This window comes from Lithobates pipiens, unplaced genomic scaffold (assembly GCF_037356315.1).
Source record: "Lithobates pipiens isolate NorthernLeopardFrog02 unplaced genomic scaffold, aLitPip1_a1.2 Scaffold_10, whole genome shotgun sequence".
NCBI classification, from domain to species: Eukaryota; Metazoa; Chordata; class Amphibia; order Anura; family Ranidae; genus Lithobates; species Lithobates pipiens.
The window spans coordinates 193714585-193738697 of NW_027507686.1; the positions used below are offsets into that span (position 1 = coordinate 193714585).

General features: G+C 46.7%; 1 protein-coding gene across 1 annotated transcript in view; it reads left to right on the plus strand.

Annotated features, from left to right (window-relative positions):
• VWCE (von Willebrand factor C and EGF domains) overlaps nt 1–24113 on the plus strand; it is a 136423-nt gene that overhangs the window by 59167 nt on the left and 53143 nt on the right. Inside the window, exons 15-20 of the mRNA XM_077460807.1 lie at nt 6933–7020; nt 9623–9708; nt 9908–10025; nt 12443–12528; nt 14130–14226; nt 17800–17882. Of these exons, the coding sequence (XP_077316933.1) occupies nt 6933–7020; nt 9623–9708; nt 9908–10025; nt 12443–12528; nt 14130–14226; nt 17800–17882 (558 nt within the window). The remainder of the gene's footprint in view (nt 1–6932; nt 7021–9622; nt 9709–9907; nt 10026–12442; nt 12529–14129; nt 14227–17799; nt 17883–24113) is intronic.

Here is a 24113-nt window from a genome sequence, read left to right on the forward strand (position 1 = left end):
AGTAGCCAATAGCTTTGGTCTTGTAATTTGATCTGAGCATGTGTGGCACTTTGTCCAATCGGAATTCTCTACAAACGATCGGACTTTGTCCGATCGGATCATATTGTCGGAAAATTTTATATCCAGCTGTCAAACTTTGTTGGTCGGACATTCCAATGGAAAAAGTCAGATGGAGCCCACACACGGTCGGATTATCCGACAACACTGTCCGATCGGACATTTTCCGTCGGAATTTCCGACCGTGTGCACAAGGGCTTAGACATTGTGAGTAAAGACCTTGCTGTGGTCTTTGGTAATGCAAGTGCTAGAAGGGAACCAAGTGCCAGAGGATGGACTGGGGCTACTCAAGTCCTAGATATACTGGCCATCCCGAGTTAACTCCAGGAAAGGCTACTTACAAAAGATTAGTGAGAAGGTGTTCTGCTGTTATTGCTATTAATATTTTGGAGTATCTTGTGACAATAAACCTCTCTCCTGTTTCAAGTTATTTAGCAATAAATAGTAAAAAGCCATCCCCTATACTGAGCCTGAAGTGTCGGTGTGTGTGCATGGAACTGTGCTTGTGTTTCTGGCAGCCTCTGTACCAATTGGGAGATCTGGGTATATTCTCAGCAGCCCCTTCGGGGGTGAATGCTACACATACTATATATGTGGAGGAGCAACATTGCCCCCCTAGGACAGAAGTTATGTTTGGACAACAGAACATCACCCTACCTCATTATCTACAAAACACAGTAGGAGGTGTTCTGTAGTCCTACCAATCTTGCCTTGCTAACTCTTGAGGATAAGATTGCAAACTATTGATGAAAGCACTGAGTTCCTGCCAGGATCAATGTGTATTTTTTACACAGATTGAGCAGATATAACAAAATGCTTTCAATTGTATATTTAACAGATAAAAAGGAAGAAAGAAAATTAGTTAGTTGTTAGGGTTTACACACTTCTTTACAGTTGTGCCCAAAAGTTTTGAGAATGACACAAATATTAATTTTCACAAAGTCTGCTGCTTCAGTGTTTTTAGATCTTTTTTCAGATGTTACTATGGTATACTGAAGTTATAATTAAAAGCATTTCATTAGTGTCAAAGCCACCTCTTTTGGGTGTGATGGCCGATGACATAAGGACAGAAGCACAATGTCCTCATTTAGATGAAAGGCCGAAACAACCTTTGGCAGAAACGAAGGCTGCGGATGCAGCACCACTTTATCCTTGTGGAGGATCAAGTAGGGAGACTTGCAAAACAAGGCTGCCATCTCAGAAACCCTCCTGGCAGATGTAATAGCCTCTAGAAAGATTACTTTCTGAGAAAGTGTCAATAAGGGAATCTCGGTAATGTTTTCAAACGGCGGTTTCTGAAGCACCGAGAGCACCAGATTCAAATCCCACGGAGACAGCGGTGGTCGAACCGGAGGGGCCACATGTCAAACCCCCTGAACAAACGTACTCACCAATGAATGAGTTGCCAAGGGTCACTGAAAAAAGACAGCCAAAGCTATCTGTCCCCTGATGAGGCTTAAGGCAAGTTTCTGATCCACTCCCCGCTGCAAAAACAGCAGGATCCTGGAAATCGAGTATGTGCACGGACACCACCCCATCTCCTCACACATGGAGGTGTAGGCCTTACACATACGATGATAAATCTTCAGAGAAGATGACTTCTGTGCCCTCAGCATAGTGGATATTACCGAATCTGACAGACCTCGGTCTCTTAGCACCTGGCTTTCAACAGCCATGCCGTTAAAGCCAGTGATGGTAAAGCAGAATGAAGTATTGGACCTTGTGACAGAAGGTCCTCTCGCATTGGCAGTCACCAAGGAACATCCGCCACTATTCGCATGTCAGCATACCACGGACACTGTGGCCAATGTGGGGCAATCAGAATTACTGGAATCCCCTCGGCCTCCACTCTGCGAAACAGATGTGGTAGAAGTTTGAGTGGGGGAAAAGCATAAATCAGCCAATAATGCCCCCATGAAGCCACCAATGTGTCTGCTGCATCTGCCCAGGGATCCATTGACCTGGTCACAAATCTCTGTACCTTCCGATTGAGTCGGGAAGCCAGGAGATCCACATCTGGTGTGCCCCACCTTAGGCAAAAGAGCCAAAATACATCCAGATGTAGCGACCATTCCCCTTGGTCCAGCATCTGACGACTTAGGTAGTCCGCTTGGCAATTTTCTACACCCGGAATGTACACGGCCGCTCTGCCCACCGCAGGATGTGAGCGACCTCCAGTGCTGCAGCTGCGCTCCTTTTTCCTCCTTGATGGTTGACATACACCACCGCCATGGCGTTGTCCAACTGGATCCTGACAGGACACCCCTGTAGCCACTGTGACCATGTGGAGAGGCACTGCCTGATCGCCCGAAGTTCCAGCACGTTGATTGGCAGGCGGGATTCTTCCTGGGTCAGGCGACCCTGGGCTGACTGTACGCCCCCCCAACCGGTCAGGCTGGTGTCCGTTGTGATCACCATCCAATGAAGAGGAAGGAACAACTTCCCGGACTGAAGGGCCAGTGACCTCAACCACCAGAGCAGGGAATCCCTGACTAGCTGTCTCACCCGAATTTGACAATCCAGGGACAACAGAGATTGTCCCATTTGGACAGGATCTCCTTTTGCAAGACTCGAGTGTGGAATTGAGCATACGGTACCACCTCGAAAGTGGCTACCATGAGACCTAGGACTCGCATGCAAAAACGCATCGACGACCACCTGCGGGACACCAACAACTTCACCGCAGCTTGAAGAATCTGCAGCTTGTCCGAAGGGAGAACGACTCTCGCCTCTGAGGAGTCCAGAAGCAGGCCCAGGTACTCCAGGCGTTGAGTCGGCACCAACACCGACTTCTGTAGGTTCAGTACCCAACCAAACACCCGAAGAGTTTTCACAGTGATTGCAACATCCTCCCTGAATTCTGAGGCGGAAGCTGCTCTCAGGAGGTTGTCTAGGTAATCCACGATTGCGATCCCTCGCTACCTTAGCAAAGCCAAAATTGGGGCTAGCACTTGGTGAAGACCCTTGGTGCCGACACCAGGCCAAAAGGGAAAGCTACAAATTGGTAGTGCTCGTCCCTGACTGCAAATCGCAGAAACCTCTGATTCTTGATGCATATGGGGACATGCAAGTATTTGCATCCTTGATGTCCAGGAATGCCAGAAAATCCCCCTGGAGTGCAGCGACCACTGAGTGAACTGATTCCATCCTGAACCTTTGTACCTTCACAAAGCTGTTGAGGGCCTTGAGGTTCAGTACAGATACTATCACCCCACGTAACAGCAGGTCCTGTACTGCCCCGAACAGGGCTTCCCGACGAGCCGGAAGAAGATGAAGGTTGGAGGGAAAAAATCTGTTTGGCGGACAAGAAAGAAGCTCTATCTTTTATCCTGATGAAACCAGTTCACAAACCCACTGGTCAGAAAGTAGGGAGGTCCACCGGGCTGAAAACTCCTGAAGGCAAACCGCCACCCGAGAGTTGGGCAGGGGCAAACCTTCATGCGGTAACAGATTTGCTCACAGGCTTGTTTGGCTTGCGAAACAGGGAAACTTTTGTCCCTCAGCAGGCACCTTGTCGGACTGGGAATGCTTACCTGCTGACCCGGGCGGACGAAAAATACGCTTCTGAGCAGAAAAGGAGGGCCCTTGCCTACGGCGTGGCTCCTTACCTTTTCTGGACTGTGGGAGCAACGTACTCTTACCCCCAGTAACATTCTTAATAATGTCATACATACGAGGCGTACCTAGGGTCTCCAGCGCCCTTGGCGAGAATCTGTATTGGCGCCCCCCCCCCCAGCACCCCCCCTCCCCTTCATTAAAGAGTTAGAATTTCAATTGTTTGTTTTTTTACATAAATTTCCTTTAATTTAGACTGAGCAGCCAATTTTTCCATGGACGGCGGGTTGATGTGATGTCAGTCCGCCGCGCTATAATGTGCAGGAGCACTGATATAAATATAAAGGGTACTGCACTGTAATGATTACAGTGCAGTGCCCTTTATATTAGTATCCCTGCAATCATGCCCCCTTCCCCCCTTTTATTCTCTACTCACTGTGCAGATCTCCAGCTCCTCCTGCTCCCTGCTTCCTTACACACAGTCCACACAGAGCCCCCTTACATGAGAGTCCGCACAGAGCCCCCTTATATGAGAGTCCGCACAGAGCCCCCTTACATGAGAGTCCGCACAGAGCCCCCTTATATCAAAGTCCGCACAGAGGTCCCTTACACCAGAGTCTGCACAGAGCCCCCACTTACTGTAAGGGGGAGCTCTGTGGACTCTGGTGTAAAGGGGAATGCTGATTTAAGGGGGTCCCTGCTCACCAAAGCCCCCTTCTTGCATCAGAGTTCACAGAACACCCCTTAAATTTATTTTCTATATAGACTAGAAGGCAGGAGAGAGGGTGTGCTTACTCACCCCAGGATGAGGCTCTGGAGCAGGCTGCCTGCAGCTTTTAAATCTTCCTTCCTTCACATCTCTCCAGGGATGTGTGGGTGGGGCAGATGCAGGGGGTGTGGGCGGGGCAGACAGAGTAGAAGGGCAGGAAGAGGAGGAGCAGTGGAACTGTCAGCATTGGCTGAGCTGTGTGTGAGTGAGACACACAGCTCAGCCACTATTGTAGTTGCACCAGAGCGCTCCCTCTCCCTCCAGCATCTGAAGCCGACACAGGAGGGAGAGGGAGATTGAGATTCTCCCCACCCCCCCATCAGCGGCTCTGCAGTGCCGTCAGCAAGCAGCAGTGCTCAGCGCCGCCCCACCGCTGCTGTGTGTGAGACAGTGCCCCCCCCCTCGGCTTGCACCCCCGGCGGGCGCCGATCTCGCCACCAGCACAGCAAGGCCCTGAGGGCAAGTCCGCCAGTGCTTTCTTAGATGCCTGGTCCGCAGATCAGCATTTCAGCCAAATCTGGAGACATAGCACTACTGCTAATACAGAAGCTCTAGAGAGCAAGGGGGCCATATCTAAGGCCACATCACAGACATACTTAAGGCCCTGCACCAACTGGTCCGCCAGCTCCACACAGCCTGGGGAAGCCTGTTGCTTCTCCAACTCACGGTGCAACAATTTTGCCCATTCAGTAAGTGTCTGTGACACCAGGGCCATGGCTAACACTGGCTGCAATGCTGACCCCACCACCGTAAACATGGACCGGGCAACAGCCTCGGCCCTTCTGTCAGCAGGATCCTTGAAAGCAGGAGTCCCTTCCATCGGAATCGTGGTTACCTTATTTAACCTGGATACCGGGGGTCAACAATTGGAGGAGATGTCCCTTTCTTCAAGAAACTCTCCTCAAAGGGGTAACGCACCAAAAAGGCCCACTGCAGTTTTCTCCGCTCCTTGTAAATAAACTTATCAAAATAAGTTGGGTAAGGAAACACCTTAGCCGTGCGGGCTGGCTTGTGGGACCCAAAAGGGACCGATACCTCTGTAGATGCCCCTGCTGTATCTTCCATCTTTAGGGTATCCCGCACCGCTGTAATAAGTGCTCCTACAAGCGCCTTTTCCTGCTCTGACCCGGACACGGAGGGCCCGAGTCTGAATAAGAGCTTTCCTCAGAAGACAGTGGGGGGAGGGGGCATTTTTTATCCCCCTTGCACCTGCACGCCACTTCCACCCTGGAAATAAAGGCCTCCAGGACCACCAACAGAGCGTCCATAGGCACCGCAGGTGCAGGGGAACCAGTTGCAATAACAGGGATGTCTGGGGAAGAAGAGCCAGCTTCCAAACGCCATGCTGACCCACACTCGCCTGTCACCACTTAGGGACCTAAGGCAAGTCACACAAAATGTCCACCCTCCTAGCTGCCACAGCCTGAGGGGCCCCCCGCAGGACTCACCACTGGCTGTGGCTACAAAAAAATTGCCACGGCCCCAGGAAAATGAGCGTGCAGTAGCCTCCCCACATGTCAAACACAGCACAAACACCCCACTGTGGCTCAGAAACACAGCAGCCCATAGCATGGGGAGGAGGAAAGGGACAGGGAGAGAAGAAAGCAAGAGTGAGAGATTCCCTAGTCGACCTCCCAGGGAATGCCCAGCTGCTCCATCCTGCTGAGACAGGTGGAACCATACTTACTTGCTCATGGCAAAGAGGGACTTTGCAATTATTGCAATTCATCCAATCAACATTGTGGAATATTTGCAAATTGACATCATATTGACATCATAAAACCTGAGGCAGCAGACTTGTGAAAATTAAAATTTGTGTAATTCTCAAAACTTTTGGCAAGTGTTGCTGTTTTTAACACTTTCTGCCTAGTCCTCTCCTAAAGGGGCGATATAACCTAAGGTCAAGATGAAGTTGGTGTGTCCGTCAATGAATGAAAGAGAAATGACTTTACCCCAGCCCTCAGCAGTCCAATCCCTGTACCCTTTGCAGAATATCAGTCTGTCTCTGATGTTTTTCCTGGAGAGAAGTGGCTTCTTTGCTGCCCTTCTTGACACCAGGCCACCCTCCAAAAGTCTTCAGCTCACTGTGTGTGCAGATGCACTCACACCTGTCTGCTGCCATTCCTGAGCAAGCTCTACACTGGTGGTGCCCCAATCCCGCAGCTGAATCAACTGTATGAGATGGTCCTGGCGCTTGCTGGACTTTCTTGTGCGTCTTGAAGCCCTCTTCACAAATGCAGTGGAAATGTTTTTATGGGATTACGTTCATTTTCATGGCAAAGAGGGACTTTGCAATTATTGCAATTCATCCAATCAACATTGTGGAATATTTGCAAATTGACATCATATTGACATCATAAAACCTGAGGCAGCAGACTTGTGAAAATTAAAATTTGTGTAATTCTCAAAACTTTTGGCTATGGCTATACTTTAACTTTATACAGCTATGTTCACACCTTCCTAGCAATTGTTTATATTGGTTTTTATTGTATGTATGCATTTCATTATTGTTTGTATGGCTTTGGTTGAACTGTTCTTATTGCTGCTATAGGCTGGAAATATCACCTGTATACCTCCTGTGTGTCCTCCAGTAGCGTGCACTGAGCCTGTCATGTCAGACTGCTGCTTGCAATGCCCAGGTTTGTACTGTAATCTTTTTCTTTAACATTTAAGGATATGATATCATTGAAGGAGTCATTATGTTTCTTACAAATAGGAAATGTGTTTACAATTAAATATTGGATTAAAACGACACTTTTGATGAAGAAAAACTATATACATTGCAAGGAATTCTAGAAAATGTTCTTGCAGATTATTACTCATTTCTGTTTTAAACATATTGATTTTTGCATAATTCTTATAACATACTGAATGCTATATGGGGGGGGGGGTCTGTCTTTATTCTCACCACTCAAGCAGTCTCGGGGGTGTGATAAAAAGAGTCAGGCCGCGTACACACGAGAGGATTGTCCGTCCAACTTAGTCCGCTGAAACGTGTTTCAGCGGACAATCCGCTCGTGTGTGGGCTTCAGCGGACTTTTTCAGCGGACAGTCTGGCGGACTAAGTCTTTTGGAATTTCCGTAATATTGTCCGTCCAAACTTGGTTTCAGCGGACAGTCCGCTCGTGAGTAGGCTAGTTCGACAGACTAAGTATGGCGCATGCTCAGAAAGGATTTACACGGCCGAAGGTTGCATTGCAGTGTATTGGACGTCGAATTTCTAGTCCCGTCGTATGTGCCGTACACGTCATCGCGCAAGCTTTCAGCGGACTGTCTGTTCGTCGTGTGTGGTCAAGTCCGTTCATTCAAAAGTAGGATGGACTGTCTGTCGGATTGTCTGACGGACTTAGTTGGACGGACAATCCTCTCGTGTGTACGCGGCCTCACACATCTGACATTTTTTAGGTGTGCAAGAGACCTAGAAAGTATTTCACCAAAAATGGAACCCCTTTTACAATAAATGCATTTGCTTTAAGCCTCATGTACGACAGAATACAAATGTGTTGTATTGTAATATATTCTTTCCTTTCTGACCATGAGTGTCTTCCAATTTCCTTCATCTGAATACTGTACTGATTAAATGAAAATCTTATGCTCTGCAATTGTATGAGAACATTTTTTGTTTTGTCCCTTTGGATAATTTCAGATGAACTGTCTTGATCGGCTCTCGAAAGCTGTGTACTAACTATCGGAGTAGCTCGTGATCGTTTCGAAAGCAGTATTTTTCTTCCATTTTCTGAGCCTGTGTACTAGGCTTTGAACTTTGGATAAACTTTTAAAAAAAGGAAATGAGCCTACCAAATGAGATTATTTGGGATTTCTTAAGCAGTGTATATAATGGCCCTGGAATGTCAGGCTGCAAGGGATTGATATATGAAACGTTTGGCAGGTTAATTTGTTTTTAGCTATCTGAAGATTGAAATGTTATTTTTTAATATTACATTACAATCCTAATGTGTATCATCTAGGTGAGATATATATATATATATATATGGGTTTTCCTTTCTCTTACAGCCATGCCACAATTCCAAGTTTCAGATTGCATGTACAAAGGTTTAAGAGAATGCACATTTTGTGTTTTATGTATAATGTTCAGGATTAAAAAAATACATGTATAAGACCTAGTTGAGTCCTTCTTAAAGAAACCTATTGAGGTGGTACACCATAAACTGGCCAATCTTATTGCATTTATCTTTACTGCTGCTAAACAAACTATTGATTACTTCTGGAAATCTCCTGCACTTAATTTCCAGGAAGTTAAATCCCGCTTGAATGACATAATGGTTAATAAAAAATTGCTGGCCATATTGGAAGACAAGCATGACAGATTACTAAAAATCTGGACCGCTTTGATAGTTTAGTTCCAGCCTAACCACAGGGCGTTACACCTTTCATTTTACCCCCATACTGAGGCTTGAGATAGGGGAACCAGGCTTGTTGTGGCATTCCGAAGCATCTCTTCTTTCCTGGTATCACCCCCCCCCCCTTTTTTACTTTCTTCTTTCTCCCCTTCTTTTTAATTTCCTATTCTACCCCCTTGTTCTGATTGGGTAGATATGTGATAACACACGTCCACGCTATTTTTTTGTGCGGGGACTTTTGATCCCTTTTTTTCCCTTCTATTTTAACCACCTGCTGACCGCTGCACGCTGATATACATCGGCACAATGGCAGCAGTGGGCAAATGGGCATACCTTTTCGTCCCCTTTAATTGTCGGGGCTAGCGGGCACATGCCCACCGCATACAGCCTGATCATGCCGTGGGACCTGCCTAGCCAGTGTTTGTGTGGTGTGTGTGAACTGTATGGTGCTTTCACTAAGGGATGTTCCTCCTTGCTGATCAGTGGGTGCTGGCGTACATCCATTTTCCAGCACCCATTAATCAGCTTGTGCTGTGACTAATCACAGTACAACCGGCGCTCCCCCCCGACCCAGAAGAGCATAGTCATGTATATACCTGATTCTGCGCAGCCGGGTTGCCCTGTAGCAGTAAAGCTATTGTGTGCCTTTGCCAAGCAGGTAAATCCAAGTAGAGTTTATTCAGCTTTATACTTGTATTGGCTTCTCCTTATTTTGGAGCATCTATTATCTAAAAATAGGGAGCCCAATTAGGACTAAATTACAACCAATACGAATTTCTATAGTTCAATCCAAGTGACTGTATTTTGCTACAACTTTCAATTTTTCAATAACATTTTTTTGGCTACCTTTCTGAAAATATCAAACTTTGTTTACCTCCAGATGGCTGTGAATTCCAAGGTAATATTTATCCTCATGGTGCCACATTTAGCCGTGATGAAAATGGATGCACGTCATGTCTGTGTCAGGTCTGTAGGGCTCCAAATTCTTTCTCCACTTTTGTGCTTTTTGTTTGTAAATAGTAATTCACTTCTAAAATCTATGCATCTCTGTGAAATGTTACAATCATGCAATGCGATATCTTATAGCCATGTAGACATTCCCACAGTGAAAGTTATGTAAATTCTCTGCATCGTGCATACGTCATTTTTTTTTTTTTTTTTTTAGAATGGAGTTGTAGAATGCTCTTTCCTCCCATGTCCCAGTCTTGAGTGCCCTAGAGAGGATTGGGTGCTGGAAACTGGACAATGCTGCTTCAAGTGTCAGCAACCATCACCAAGTACAGGTAAGTGACACTATAGCTATCCTGGCTTTGTTATACATATTGTGATTGTAACAATTTTTTCTTAAAGAAGAACTCCATCTTACCACACACTTTACATAGCTTGTCTGGGCCAAGCTGGCCCAACCAAACTATATCCCTCACTAACTTGTGAGGCTGCTGGATGTACTGTATAAACTGTATGTAGCCGTGGCTACAAACCGCATACCGCATTGTGTTCTGGGTGCGAGCCGAGACTTCCTTTCTTAAACCTGAAACAGAAAAGAATCTACTGCAGTGGCGCTCAGCCACTCAGAGCAAACAATGTATTCTAGCAATGAATACAAAGCTTCCTCTGATTAGCAGTGGTTGTGACATCATCAGACCAGGGGTCAAGTCCTGGGGAAAAAAAAGTGTGGGAACTCACCCAAGATCCCCCCCCCAAAATAAAAAAGTGTGCGAATATATATAATATACGTACTCCTTTTTTAACAAATAAAGTGCAACATTTAAGTGCCAGTTTACGAGGACACCTCCAAAATTCACATGCATTAAACAAATAAATATAGAACAGATGTAACAACAAAATAATTTAACCTGTATGCTATACTAACAAAAAATAAAAACACCACAATGTATGATAATGGTTCAATACAGACTCACTATGCCCATTATTGCAGCCTCACTGTGCCCTTCAATGCAGCCTCACTGTGCCCATCAATGCAGCCTCACTGTGCCCATCAATGCAGACTCACTGTGCCCATCAATGCAGTCTCACTGTGCCAATTAATGTAGACTCACTGTGCTCATTAATGCAGACTCACTGTGCCCATCATTGCAGCCTCACTTTTCCCATGAAATGCAGACTCACCTGTGCCCAACATTGCGGCCTCACTGTGCCCATCATTGCAGCCTCGCTGTGCCAATCAATGCAGCCTTGCTGTGCCCATCATTGCAGCCTCACTGTGCCCATCATTGCAGCCTCACTGTGCCCATCATTGCAGCCTCACTGTGGCCATCAATGCAGCCTCACTGTGCCCATCAATGCAGCCTCACTGTGCCCATCATTGCAGTCTCACTGTCCCCATGAAATGCAGATTCACCTGTGCCCATCACTGCAGCCTCACTGTGCCCATCACTGCAGCCTCACTGTGCCCATCACTGCAGACTCATTGTGCCCACCAATGCAGTCTCACTATGCCCATCAATGCAGCCTCACTGTGCCCATCAATTCTGCATCACTGTGCCCATCAATGCAGCCTCACTGTGCCCATAAATGCAGCCTCACTGTGCCCATCAATGCAGCCTCACTGTGCCTATCATTGCAGTCTCACTGTCCCCATGAAATGCAGATTCACCTGTGCCCATCACTGAAGCCTCACTGTGACCATCAATGCAGCCACACTGTGCCCACCAATGCAGCCTCACTGTGCCCATCATTGCAGGCTCACTGTGCCCATGAGATGCAGATTTACCTGTGCCCATCACTGCAGACTCCCCTGTGCCCATCTTTGCAGCCTCACTGTGCCCATGAAATGCAGACTCCCCTGTGCCCATCAATACAGCCTCACTGTACCCATCAATGCAGCCATACTGTGCCCATCATTGCAGCCATACTGTGCCCATCATTGCAGCCACACTGTGCCCATCAATGCAGCCTCACTGTGCCCATCAAAGCAGCCTCACTGTGCCCATCAAAGCAGCCTCACCGTGCCCACCAATGCAGCCACACAGTGCCCATCCTTGCAGCCGCACTGTGCCCATCCTTGCAGCCTCACTGTGCCCATCATTGCAGCCTCACTGTGCCCATGAAATGCAGACTCACCTGTGTCCATCATTGCAGGCTCGGACTGACTAAACACAGTTTTATACCGCTAGCCAGCATTGAACACGCCCACCTCCCACTGCTAGGGACCTGGCTCGTAATCAACATTTCAGTTAATTCCAAAGGCGTTCAATAGGTATGAGGGTAGGGCTCTGTGCAGGCCACTTGAGTTCCTCCATATTGTTCTGGCTTTGTGCACAGGAGCACAATCATGCTGGAACAGAAAAGTGCCTTCCCCAAACTGTTGCCACAGGGTTGCCAGTACACAATTTTGTAATATGTCTTAGTATGCTGTAGCATGAACAGAAAAACCTGAACTCAGTTATTTTGAGGGATGCCCACTTACTTTTGGCCATATAATAAATGTAAGTCAGTTATTCACAAATTGTGTTACAGTATAGCCTTCATAGGAATGCAAGGATAATGTCCTTCCGTAGGGAACAAAAAAAGATCAGTTCTCAGCAGCTGGGTGTGGGGCAAACTTGTCTTCAAGGTCTACAGAAAAGCTCCAAAGGCATTATAAGTGAATAAAACCCGTGCTGCTTCACCCAAAACTGTTAGAGTTCATTTATACAGAATATTTGATATAAAATGCTTTGTTGTTTTCATATTCTAGGATGCCCATTTGATGACAATGGAATTGAGATTCCAGTTGGTCAGATCTGGTCTCCTGGGGATCCCTGTTCAATCTGCATTTGTCAGGTATAATTCATGTTTCAAAAACATACCTATCTAATATAAAGAGAACAAGTCATGATTGAACTTCTTCAATAATATGAATATTAGTGAATCTAAATTTAATTGCACGCACTAGATGTAGTGGCTGTGTATTTCCCAGCTTTTTTTCCTTTATTTTCATATGGTGATCTTGCCAGTAACTTGCCACCCTTCCTGTCCTCCACGCGACAACCCTCATGCACTGAATCACACAGAGATTTAGTATTGTCATCCATCCTGATTGTTAATTACAAGTACATCTTCTTTTCTTCATCTCGATTAAAAGGCATTTAACATTGTTTTAAATTTCTTTTACCAGTGACATTAATACAGTGATCAGTGATAATACTATACATGGTCAATGTACTAATGACACTGGCTGGGAAGTGGTTAACATCTAGGGCAATCAACTAACCTATGTTTAATGTGTGTAAAGTGTGCTGCTTTTACTAAGGGATCTCTCAGTTTCTCATCCTGCTTTGCAGAGATGAAAAACTAAAAAGATGGCCCCCACTGTACAGAGCTCTGTGTTGTTTACCAATACAAGAGCTCTGGGCTGTGATTGCACACAGTGAATCATCGGGTGGGACTTGCTGACAGGCTCCCGCAATGTGCAATCACATGCGAATGTATCAGAGCCATCATTTTTTCCACCTTTGGAATGCCTCAACCAGAGGTATCACCATGTCTGAAGGATATAATATCTGCTGTGTTCTCTCTTCAGAAAACCCACAGTGCTTTGGAAATCCTTTATCATATACAATATTACGTATTTATCTGCAGTATAGTATACTGCAGTATAGTATTCAAATACTATACTAGTTGGATCCCTCTAGAAGCTGGAAATCACTATAATAGACATCGCTACTCCAGTGATCTCCACTAGCTTCTGGGTCTTGTGCTGAACAGCTGCCCTGCTACCGACACAGGAAGTCAGCCGCCCAGCACACATGTTTGGGAAGCTGTGGGTGAGTGCCTTTCCTCTTCAAGGAGAGTTCCAGTCTCCTGAGGGGCTACTGACCCTAGGAGAGAGTTATTGAAACAAGAGATTGCAGTGTACATTTTAGCAGAAACTGGGCTGAGGGCTCAGGGAAGATTGCTAAAGAAGTCCTGGGTGTGGAGGAGGATCTTTTTATCTTCCTCACTGAGGATCTGCCTGTGGAGGCTGAGTGGCAGACAGCTCCGGTGAGTAAAGACCTTGCTGTGGACTTTGGGTGCGTATGTGCTAAACGGGTTCTAAGTGCCAGAAGTTACTACATGGACTAGGGTCGCTTTGATTCTAGATCCGAGATTTTAGTACTAGATATACTGGCCATTACCTGTTACCTCCAGGAAAGGCTGCTGTAAGAAGATTAGTGAAAAATTTGTCCTCCGATTATTGCTATTGATCATTTTGGAGTATCTGTGACCCTAAACCCCTCTCCTGTTTAAGTTTCTTCAAGCAATAAAAGTTAAAAGTGGTGGGCAGCCTCTGTACTTTTAGGGAGGAACCAGTTATTACCAGCAGCCCCTATGGGGGTAGTGCTACACAGGTTTTCTTAAAGCTCACAATATCTGATAACTATATCTACTATTGTTTCATTTAGGCAGACAGCACTATTGTGTGTAAGAAAACAGACTGCGTGGAGACTTGTCCCCATCCCATCGTTGTACCAGGACAGTGCTGCCCCGACTGCTCAGCAGGTAACTGCAGCCATGCAGACTAAATTTAACAAGATATTCCTGTTTATGGCAGGGTGGCTACACAAAGAGCCTTACTCAAGCCCCCCCAAGTTCATTATATTTAAAAAGCAGCCACAGAGTAGAAAAGCCCTTTCTTTCTAGCATGCAGCAGAGTAGGACCTTTGCTGTGTGGTCTGCAGAAGCCTGACTCACCATTGGCTAATGCCGTGTACACACGACCAGACTTTTTGACGGACTAGGTCCGACAGTCTTCCTGATGGACTTCCGGCGGACTTTCTGAATGAACGGACTTGGAGACACACAATCACACCAAAGTCTGACAGATTCAAACGTGATGATGTACGACCGAACTAGAATAAGGTAGTTCATAGCCAGTAGCCAATAGCTGCCCTAGCGTTGTTTTTTTGTCTGTCGACTAGCATACACACAAACGAATTTCTCATTCCGGCAGGAAAATTTTAAACATGTTCTATTTCTAAAGTCCGCCTAATATTTGGCAAGCAAAGGTCCGATGGAGCCCACACATGATCGAATTGTCCGACGGACTCGTTCCGTCGGGCCTTTGCTGTCAAAAAGTCCGGTCGTGTGTACGCGGCATAAGTCAGTCTAATAGCTCTGCAATCAACAAAACTTGTGCTTCCTGCTGAATGGAGGTTGCATGCTCTAATTTAGCAGGGGGTATGTCAGGCCTCTGCAGATTAACCACTGCTTCCACAGAGAGCGCAGAGGTCACACTCTTCAGTAAGGGTGAGCGGAACACCCCAGGTTCGGTTCGCACCAGAACCTACGAACAGACTTAAACTTCGAGTGAACTTTAGAACCCTATTAAAGTCTATGGGACTCGAAGGTTCAAAATCAAAAGTGCTAATTTTAAAGGCTAATATGCAAATTATTGTCCTAAAAAGTGTTTGTGGACCTGGGTCCTGCCCCAGGGGACATGTATCAATGCAAAAAAAAGTTTTAAAAACTGACATTTTTTAGGGGGCAATGATTTTAATAATGCATAAAGTGAAACAATAAAAGTGTGATATTCCTTGAAATTTCGTACCTGGGGGTTGTGTATAGAATGCCTGTAAAGGGGAGCATGTTTCCTGTGCTTAGAACGGTCCCTGCACAAAGTGTAATTTTTGCAGAAAAAAAAGTAATTTAAAAGCACTCGCGGCTATAATGAATTGTCGGCACCCCGTAATACAGAGAACAGTCATTGAAAGTCATCGATAAAAAAAAAAAAAAAAGCGTGGGGTTCCCCCAAATTCAATTACCAGGCCCTGGTATGGATATTAAGGGGAACCCCGCATCAAATTTAAAAAATAAAATGATGTTGGGTTCCCCTAAAATATCCATACCAGAACCTTCAGGTCTGGTATGGATTTTAAGGGGAACTCCATGCCCAATTAAAAAAAAAATGGCACCCCCCCCTCAAAAATCCATACCAGACCCTTTATCCGAGCATGCAATCTGGCAGGCAGCAGGAAAAGAGGGGGGGACGAGAGAGCGCCCCCCCTCCTCCTGAACCGTACCAGGCCACATGCCCTCAAAATTGGGAGGATGCTTTGGGGTACTGCTACCATTTCACAAAGAAAGTGTAAAAAAAATGTTAAAAAACACACACACACCGTTGCAAAAGTCCTTTATTAAAAATAAAAAAAATGAAAAAAAGATTCCAGCGGTGGCAATCCACTCTTGCCACCCGTCACCTGACCCTGCCCCCTGTGACGCAAGGGGAAACCCGGACTTCCCCAGTGACGCACGGGTGACCCGCCCCCCTCGGATGTAACGTCACTGGGGAAGCCTAGGTTTCCCCTTGCATCAGAGGGGGCAGGGTCAGGTGACGGATGGCCCCGCCCTCCTCAGTTAAGAAGTTTCAGGCTCCCGGAATTCCTGCAGTGTCTCCGGTGGAGACAGAGGATGGATGCGCTGCGCTGGAGGGAGAGATCACCCATCGCTGGATCAGATCACCCATCACTGGACCCTGGAGAGATGATCATCCATCGCTGGATAGCAAGAGTGGATTACCACCGCTGGAATCTTTTTTTTTTTTTTTTTTAACATTTTTTTACACTTTCTTTGTGAAATGGTAGGGGTACTTTTGTTCAAACAGAGGGGCCTGGATATGGGGGTCACCTTGCTAAAGGGGGCTTCCAGATTCTGATAAGCCCCCCACCCGCAGACCCCCACAACCACCGGCCAGGGTTGTGGGGATGAGGCCCTTGTCCTCCTCAACATGGGGGCAAGGTGCTTTGGGGGGACCCCAAAGCATCCTCCCAATGTTGAGGGCATGTGGCCTGGTACGGTTCAGGAGGGGGGGGGGCGCTCTCTCGTCTCCCCCTCTTTTCCTGTGGCCTGCCAGGTTGCATGCTCGGATAAAGGGTCTGGTACGGATATTTGGGGGGAACCCCACGTAATTTTTTTTTTTTAATTTGACGCGGGGTTCCCGTTAATATCCATACCAGACCTGAAGGGCCTGGTAATTGAATTTGGGGGAACCCCATGCTTTTTTTTATCAATGACTTTCAATGACTGTTCTCTGTATTACGGGGTGCCGACAATTCATTATAGTAGCGAGTGCTTTTAAATTACTTTTTTCCTGCAGAAATGACACTTTGTGCAGGGACAGTTCTAAATGCAGGAAACAAATGCGCCCCTTTACAGGCATACTATAGACACCCCCCAGGTACGAAATTTAACGGAATATTACACTTTTATTGTTTCACTTTAAGCATTATTAAAATCACTGCTCCTGAAAAAACAGCCGTTTTTAAAACTTTTTTTTGCATTGATACATGTCCCCTGGGGCAGGACCCAGGTCCCCAAACACTTTTTATGACAATAACTTGCATATAAGCCTTTAAAATTAGCACTTTAGATTTCTCCCATAGACTTTTACAGGGTGTTCTGCGGCTTTTCGAATTTGTCACGAACACCCCAAATTGTTCGCTGTTCGTTGAAAAGGGGAACAGGCAATGTTCGAGTCGAACATGAGTACTCAAAGCTCATCCCTACTCTTCAGTTGCTGGCAGTGGACATGATTTTCTACTCTACTGTGGTTTGTTTAGAAAAAAATTTACTGTAAGAAAATGAGCACCTTATGTTTTTTTTTCACCTGTAATGTATTTAGCTGAATATACAATCGCCTATTCAGTGCTGTTTGTTTGAACACATGTTATTAACTGATTACAGATCAGAGCAGTGGCCATATTTGCTTTGTACGATTTGGTGCAGACACACGCTGTCTTCAGCTACCTTTTAAAGGCGATGTCTGGGCTTCTGATGCGCTGCTGACTTTTTCAGGATTGGGCTGCCTCCGGATGCACCTGCTTTCTGTTTGTGCATTGCTATTTGTCCTACAGTTGGGAAACTCAGATCTTAGATTTAGAGATCATGCTTATCAGAGGTGCCTTGATGCAGAAGTGTGGCCTCCCTATGTATTTGAAAATGTACGCAATTAAAATCTCTGTTTAACCTGAGTAGCTAAACACGATTAGTTAATTATTTGCTTTTGGCTATATAACTTGAAAGTGTACTGGGAACCTCTTTAGTACTGTGTTATAATTGATGCCTGATATCTTGAAGGTTGCTCATATGGGCGAAGAACATACAGAAATAACGAGAGCTTTCCATCCACTTCAGATCCATGTCTCACCTGCATCTGTCTGGTAAGGGGTGTTTGGGAGACCAGTTTTCGTAGATTGGCTGCTGTATTTTCCCAAATCCCATTGGCAGGGACTACTAAGGCTGGGGCTACATGAGCCATTTATAGCCATTAGCTCCTTCCTGGCAGTAACCCAACTTACAGCACTCTAAAATCAATATACTGTTGCATAGTCTGGTTTAAAAAAGTACCAGGTCCATCTAGTTCAACCAATAAAAGGAAAATGAGGTGATGTTAACTAAGTTAATGTTAAAGGAAATGTTAATGAGGTGATGCCAATCCAGTAGTTAAATCTTTTATTGCTATTGCGAAAAAGATTTAATTGCACATGTAGCTCTAGGCTAAAAGCATTCCGCGTTATTAGTGTAACAGTAGGCTCAGTTTCATCTGGCTATACACTAATCGAAATTGGTCTGGTTTAGAATGGACTGGATGAATTTCAATCCAGTGTGTGGCCACCCCACCATGTGTGGTCATCATTTGATCAACTTCTTTCAAACTGACATTTTGAGAAACCTTTGGCCATCAGTGGCTGCAGCTGTCGATCAGTGCATTCTGATAGCACTGGGTGCTGCTGTCAGATTACAATGACTCAGTAGGGAAGGGTTCCTCCATCCTCCTCATTTGTATGGATTGAGGAATCCTTTTTTTTTTTTTCCATCCAACTTGCTGGCTAGCATTAGATGACATTTTTTTTAAGCCTTACTTACTATGTCACTGTTTTTCCGGCTAACAGGTTAGTATGTTAGGTTCTGGCGTCTAAAATTTGTCTTGGTTATATTTGCGCAGGAATTCCACCATTACAAATTTCAGCAAACAAATTTAGGCATGAAATCATTTTATTGTGTGTGGAAAACACTTATTACACTTTAAAAACTAATTAATGACACCTGAAAGTATAATAGTCTCCTTTTTACTCCTAACCTCAATATAATCCCATATTGTAAACCCAATCCGCACCCTGGCCCTAATGGCTTTATATATTAGGGATGCACTGAATGGGTTTTTTGGTGCCGAAACCGATACCGAAAATGAAAAATACACTAGGCCGAAAACCGAAACCGATACCGAAACAGCACCGATACTGAAAATGACTGTTTTAAAAAAATATTTTTAAACAGGAGGTGGTCAGAGACTGGGGACATGGTACAGGAGGTGATCAGAGACTGGGGACATGGTACAGGAGGTGGTCAGAGACTGGGGACATGTACAGGAGGTGGTCAGAGACTGGGGACATGTACAGGAGGTGGTCAGCGACTGGGGACATGTACAGGAGGTGGTCAGCGACTGGGGACATGGTACAGGAGATGGTCAGAGACTGGGGACATGGTACAGGAGGTGGTCAGAGACTGGGGACATGGTACAGGAGGTGATCAGAGACTGGGGACATGGTACAGGAGGTGGTCAGAGACTGGGGACATGGTACAGGAGGTGGTCAGAGACTGGGGACATGGTACAGGAGGTGGACAGAGACTGGGGACATGTACAGGAGGTGGTCAGAGACTGGGGACATGTACAGGAGGTGGTCAGCGACTGGGGACATGTACAGGAGGTGGTCAGCGACTGGGGACATGGTACAGGAGGTGGTCAGAGACTGGGGGCATGGTACAGGAGGTGGTCAGAGACTGGGGACATGGTACAGGAGGTGGTCAGAGACAGAGGACATGGTACAGGAGGTGGTCAGAGACTGGGGACATGGTACAGGAGGTGGTCAGAGACTGGGGACATGGTACAGGAGGTGGTCAGAGACTGGGGACATGGTACAGGAGGTGGTCAGAGACTGCATGCATGGTACAGGAGGTGGTCAGAGACTGGCGACGTGGTACAGGAGGTGGTCAGAGACTGCATGCATGGTACAGGAGGTGGTCAGAGACTGGGGACATGGTACAGGAGATGGTCAGAGACAGGAGATACGGTACAGGAGATGGTCAGACTGGGGACATGGTACAGGAGATGGTCAGAGACTGGGGACATGGTTCAGGAGATGGTCAGACTGGGGACACGGTACAGGAGATGGTCAGAGACAGGAGATACGGTACAGGAGATGGTCAGACTGGGGACATGGTACAGGAGAGGTGGTCAGACTGGGGACATGGTACAGGAGATGGTCAGAGACTGGGGACATGGTACAGGAGGTGGTCAGAGACTGGGGACATGGTACAGGAGGTGGTCAGAGACTGGGGACATGGTACAGGAGATGGTCAGAGACTGCATGCATGGTACAGGAGGTGGTCAGAGACTGGCGACGTGGTACAGGAGGTGGTTAGAGACTGCATGCATGGTACAGGAGGTGGTCAGAGACTGGGGACATGGTACAGGAGATGGGCAGAGACAGGAGATACGGTACAGGAGATGGTCCGACTGGGGACATGGTACAGGAGATGGTCAGAGACTGGGGACATGGTACAGAAGATGGTCAGAGAACGTGGTACAGGAGGCATCCCCCATTGCAGGCCAGTGTCCCCCATTGCAGCCATTGTGCCTGTGCCCCATTGCAGCCAGTGTGCTCCATTGCAGCCAGTGTGCCCCATTGCAGCCAGTGTGTCCCATTTTGCAGCCAGTGTGTCCCATTTTGCAGCCAGTGTGTCCCATTTTGCAGCCAGTGTGCCCCATTGCAGCCAGTGTGCCCCATTGCAGCCAGTGTGCCCCATTTTGCAGCCAGTGTGCCCCATTTTGCAGCCAGTGTGCCCCATTTTGCAGCCAGTGTGTCCCATTTTGCAGCCAGTGTGTCCCATTTTGCAGCCAGTGTGTCCCATTGCAGCCAGTGTGTCCCATTGCAGCCAGTGTGCCCCATTGCAGCCAGTGCCCCATTGCAGCCTGTGTGCCATTTTGCAGCCAGCCTGTGCAGGGAAGAGAGGAGAGCCGCCTCCGCCGCCTGTTTGATCACAGCGCCGGGAACATCACAGCTTTCATTTCAATAACTGTGTGTTTACGGCCGCGCCGTCACACACAGCCCCTCCCCCTTGTCCGGGCACTTTGATAGACAGATCATCCGTCCAATCGTGTGGGTGATCTGTCTATCAAAGTGTCCGCACAAGGGGGGGGGGTGGGCTGTGTGTGACGGCGCGGCTGGGAACACACAGCTATTGAAATGAAAGCTGTGATGTTCCCGGCGCTGTGATCAAACAGGCGGGGGAGGCGGCTCTCCTGCGCTATGCACCCCCCATGATGGATGTCACCAGGGGCGGGGGGCGGAGCCCCGCCCCCACCCAGGCCACACCCCATTTCCGGCTCCATTATCGGCCGTTTTTCTCTTTCGGCAAATTGCCGAAAAGGGCATTTTCGGCCGATATGTTTCGGCGGCCGAAATTTCGGTGCATCACTATTATATATATTCTATTGCCAAAATATTATACCATCAAAAATGTTAACATGTTAAATTACTGCCAACTGTGCCAGAATGTGTGCAAGAAAATTAATTCGATCAAAGCAGGTAGGAACATAGTCATATTAAAGGTAACCTACAGTGCCTTGAAAAAGTATTCACACCCCTTGACATTTTCCACATTTTATCATGTTACAATGAGAAACGTAAATGTATTTTATTGGGATTTTATGTGATAGAACACAAACTGGCACATAATTGTGAAGTGGAAAGAAAATGATAAATGGTTTTCAAAATGTTTTACAAATAAATATCTGAAAAGTGTGGTGTGCATTTGTATTCAGCCCCCCTACATAAATACTTTGTAGAATCACCTTTGACTGCAATTACAGCTGAAAGTTTTTTTAGGATATGTCTCTACTAGCTTTGCACATCTAGAGAGTGACATTTTTTCCCATTCTTCTTTGAAAAATAGCTCAAGCTCTGTCACATTGGATGGAGAGCGTCTTTGAACAGCAATTTTCAAGTCTTGACACAGATTCTCAATTGGATTAAGGTCTGGATTGGGCCATTCTAAAGCCCCGTACACACGACCGGACTTTTCAACATCCAAAGTCTGACGGAATGATTCCAGCAGACTATTTGATCGTGTGTGGGCTGCAACGGACTTTTGATTCGCAAAAGTCTGACAGACTTTAGAAATGGAACATGCTTCAAATTTTTCTGCAAGAACTCTGCCGGACCCAGTTCCTACCGAGAAATTCGCTCGTGTGTATGCTATTCCGACGGACTAAAACCGACGCTGGTGCAGCTATTGGCTACTGGCTATGAACTGACGGACTTTCCGAATGAACAGACTTGGCCACACACAATCACACCAAAGTCCGACGGATTCAAATGTGATGACGTACGACCGGACTAGAATAAGGAAGTTCATAGCCAGTAGCCAATAGCTGCCCTCGCATCGGTTTTTGTCCGTCGGACTAGCACACACACGAGCGGATTTCTCGGTAGGAACTGGGCTCGGCGGAGTTCTGGCAGAAAAATTTGAAACATTTACCATTTCTAAAGTCTGTCAGACTTTTGCAATCAAAAGTCCGCTGCAGCCCACACACGATCGAATAGTCTGCCGGAATCATTCCGTCAGACTTTTGATGTTGAAAAGTCCGGTCGTGTGTACGCGGCATCACAGGTTTTCTTCCAAGATTGCCCCTGTATTTGGCTCCATCCATCTTCCCATCAATTCTGACCAGTTTCCCTGTCCCTGCTGAAGAAAAGCATTCCCACAACACAATGCTGTCACCACCATGTTTCTCAGTGGGGATGGTTTGTTCAGGGTGATGTTCAGTGTTAGATTTCCGCCGCACATAGCGTTTTGCTTTTAGGCCAAAACGTCAAATTTTGGTCTCATCTGACCAGAGCACCTTCTTCCTTATGTTTGCTGTGTTCCCCACATGGCTTTTCACAAACTGCAAACGGGACTTCTCATGGCTTTCTTTTACCAATGGCTTTCTTCTTGTCACTCTTCCATAAAGGCCAGATTTGTGGAGTGCAGGACTAATAGTTCTCCTATGACAGGTTCTCCCACCTGAGCTGTGGATCTCTGCAGCTCCTCCAGAGTTACCATGGGCCTATTGGCTGCTTCTCTGATTAATGCTCTCCTTGCTCTTGCCCGGCTTGTCAGTTTAGGTGGACGGCCACGTCTTGGTAGGTTTGCAGTTGTGCCATACTCTTACCATTTTTGGATGCACTGTATACCAACAGACATTTGAAGGCTACCATTGCTGACCTCCAAATAGACTGGCACTCTGCAAGTACAGTTGCTCCAGAAATTAGTAAATGAGGAGAAACTTTGCTGCCTTCCACAAATAGTTTTTTTCTCCCTTTGCATGCGATTGGGTGTTTTTTTTATAAATGTAGCAAGGTCCCAGGCCTCTTTCGGTCTAATGAGAACCTCCAGGGCCAGGGTTAGCTGATAGCTGACATCCTTCTGTATATGGTGGGTTGCGAGGCATAGTGGGTGCAAAGCAGTTAGAGTCATTGGGCGTCAGACACTTCTTGAATGCAAAAAAGATTTTATTTCTCTTAACAGAACTTGGGACAGAGAGTTAGGGCCAGGACACCCTTAGGTAGTTGCAAAATTAATTGTCAGACTCTGGGACTTCAACAGGAGAACAACCATGCAGAGAAAAGCATCAAGCAAGACACCACATCTGCATGTGTAGGGATGCTGTCTCCTATGGCAACAGTCTTTAACAGTTTCCGACACAAAGTGTAACAGTTCCTTCACTTCCATTACAATCACTTCTTGTAGTTCTTCCGCCCACTGAGCGCCTAGTCTCTCACTAGACTAGATGATTCACTGCCACCGAATCTCTTGAGCTCCTCCAATCTTCACAGTAGTATCTTCCTCAATCGTCACCCCCGCCTATCTTCTGGGTCCCTAGCTCAGCACTCAAGATACTTCTCAAACTTCACACCGTGGGGCGGCTCTGTCCCTGGCTTGACACACAAGGCTGGGCTGCAAGCATCACCTCCACAGGCTGGGTCCCTGACATGATACCCACTGAAGTTTCCAGATTCTTCACCATCCCCAGTTGGTGAGAATACTGCTCTGGTACTTGCTTCAGCTACTCACTGTGGTCCCTGGTAACTTCTGGTTGGACTGCAAGCCGCAATCCCAACCCTGCGCTGCTCTCTTGGTTCTGGATAGGCCCTCAGACAGCCTGGCAGCCAGATGTGCCTGGGATATACCCAAACTCCAGCCTAGCAGCCCAGGCAGCACAACACAACACACGTCCACCCATACAGCCATCCAGGTGGCACAGAACACAGATCACCTGACTCCACCCAAATATATAGATTCTCCCAGCAGACCAAGAGATTTAAGAAAACCCCTGCCCAGTGGCT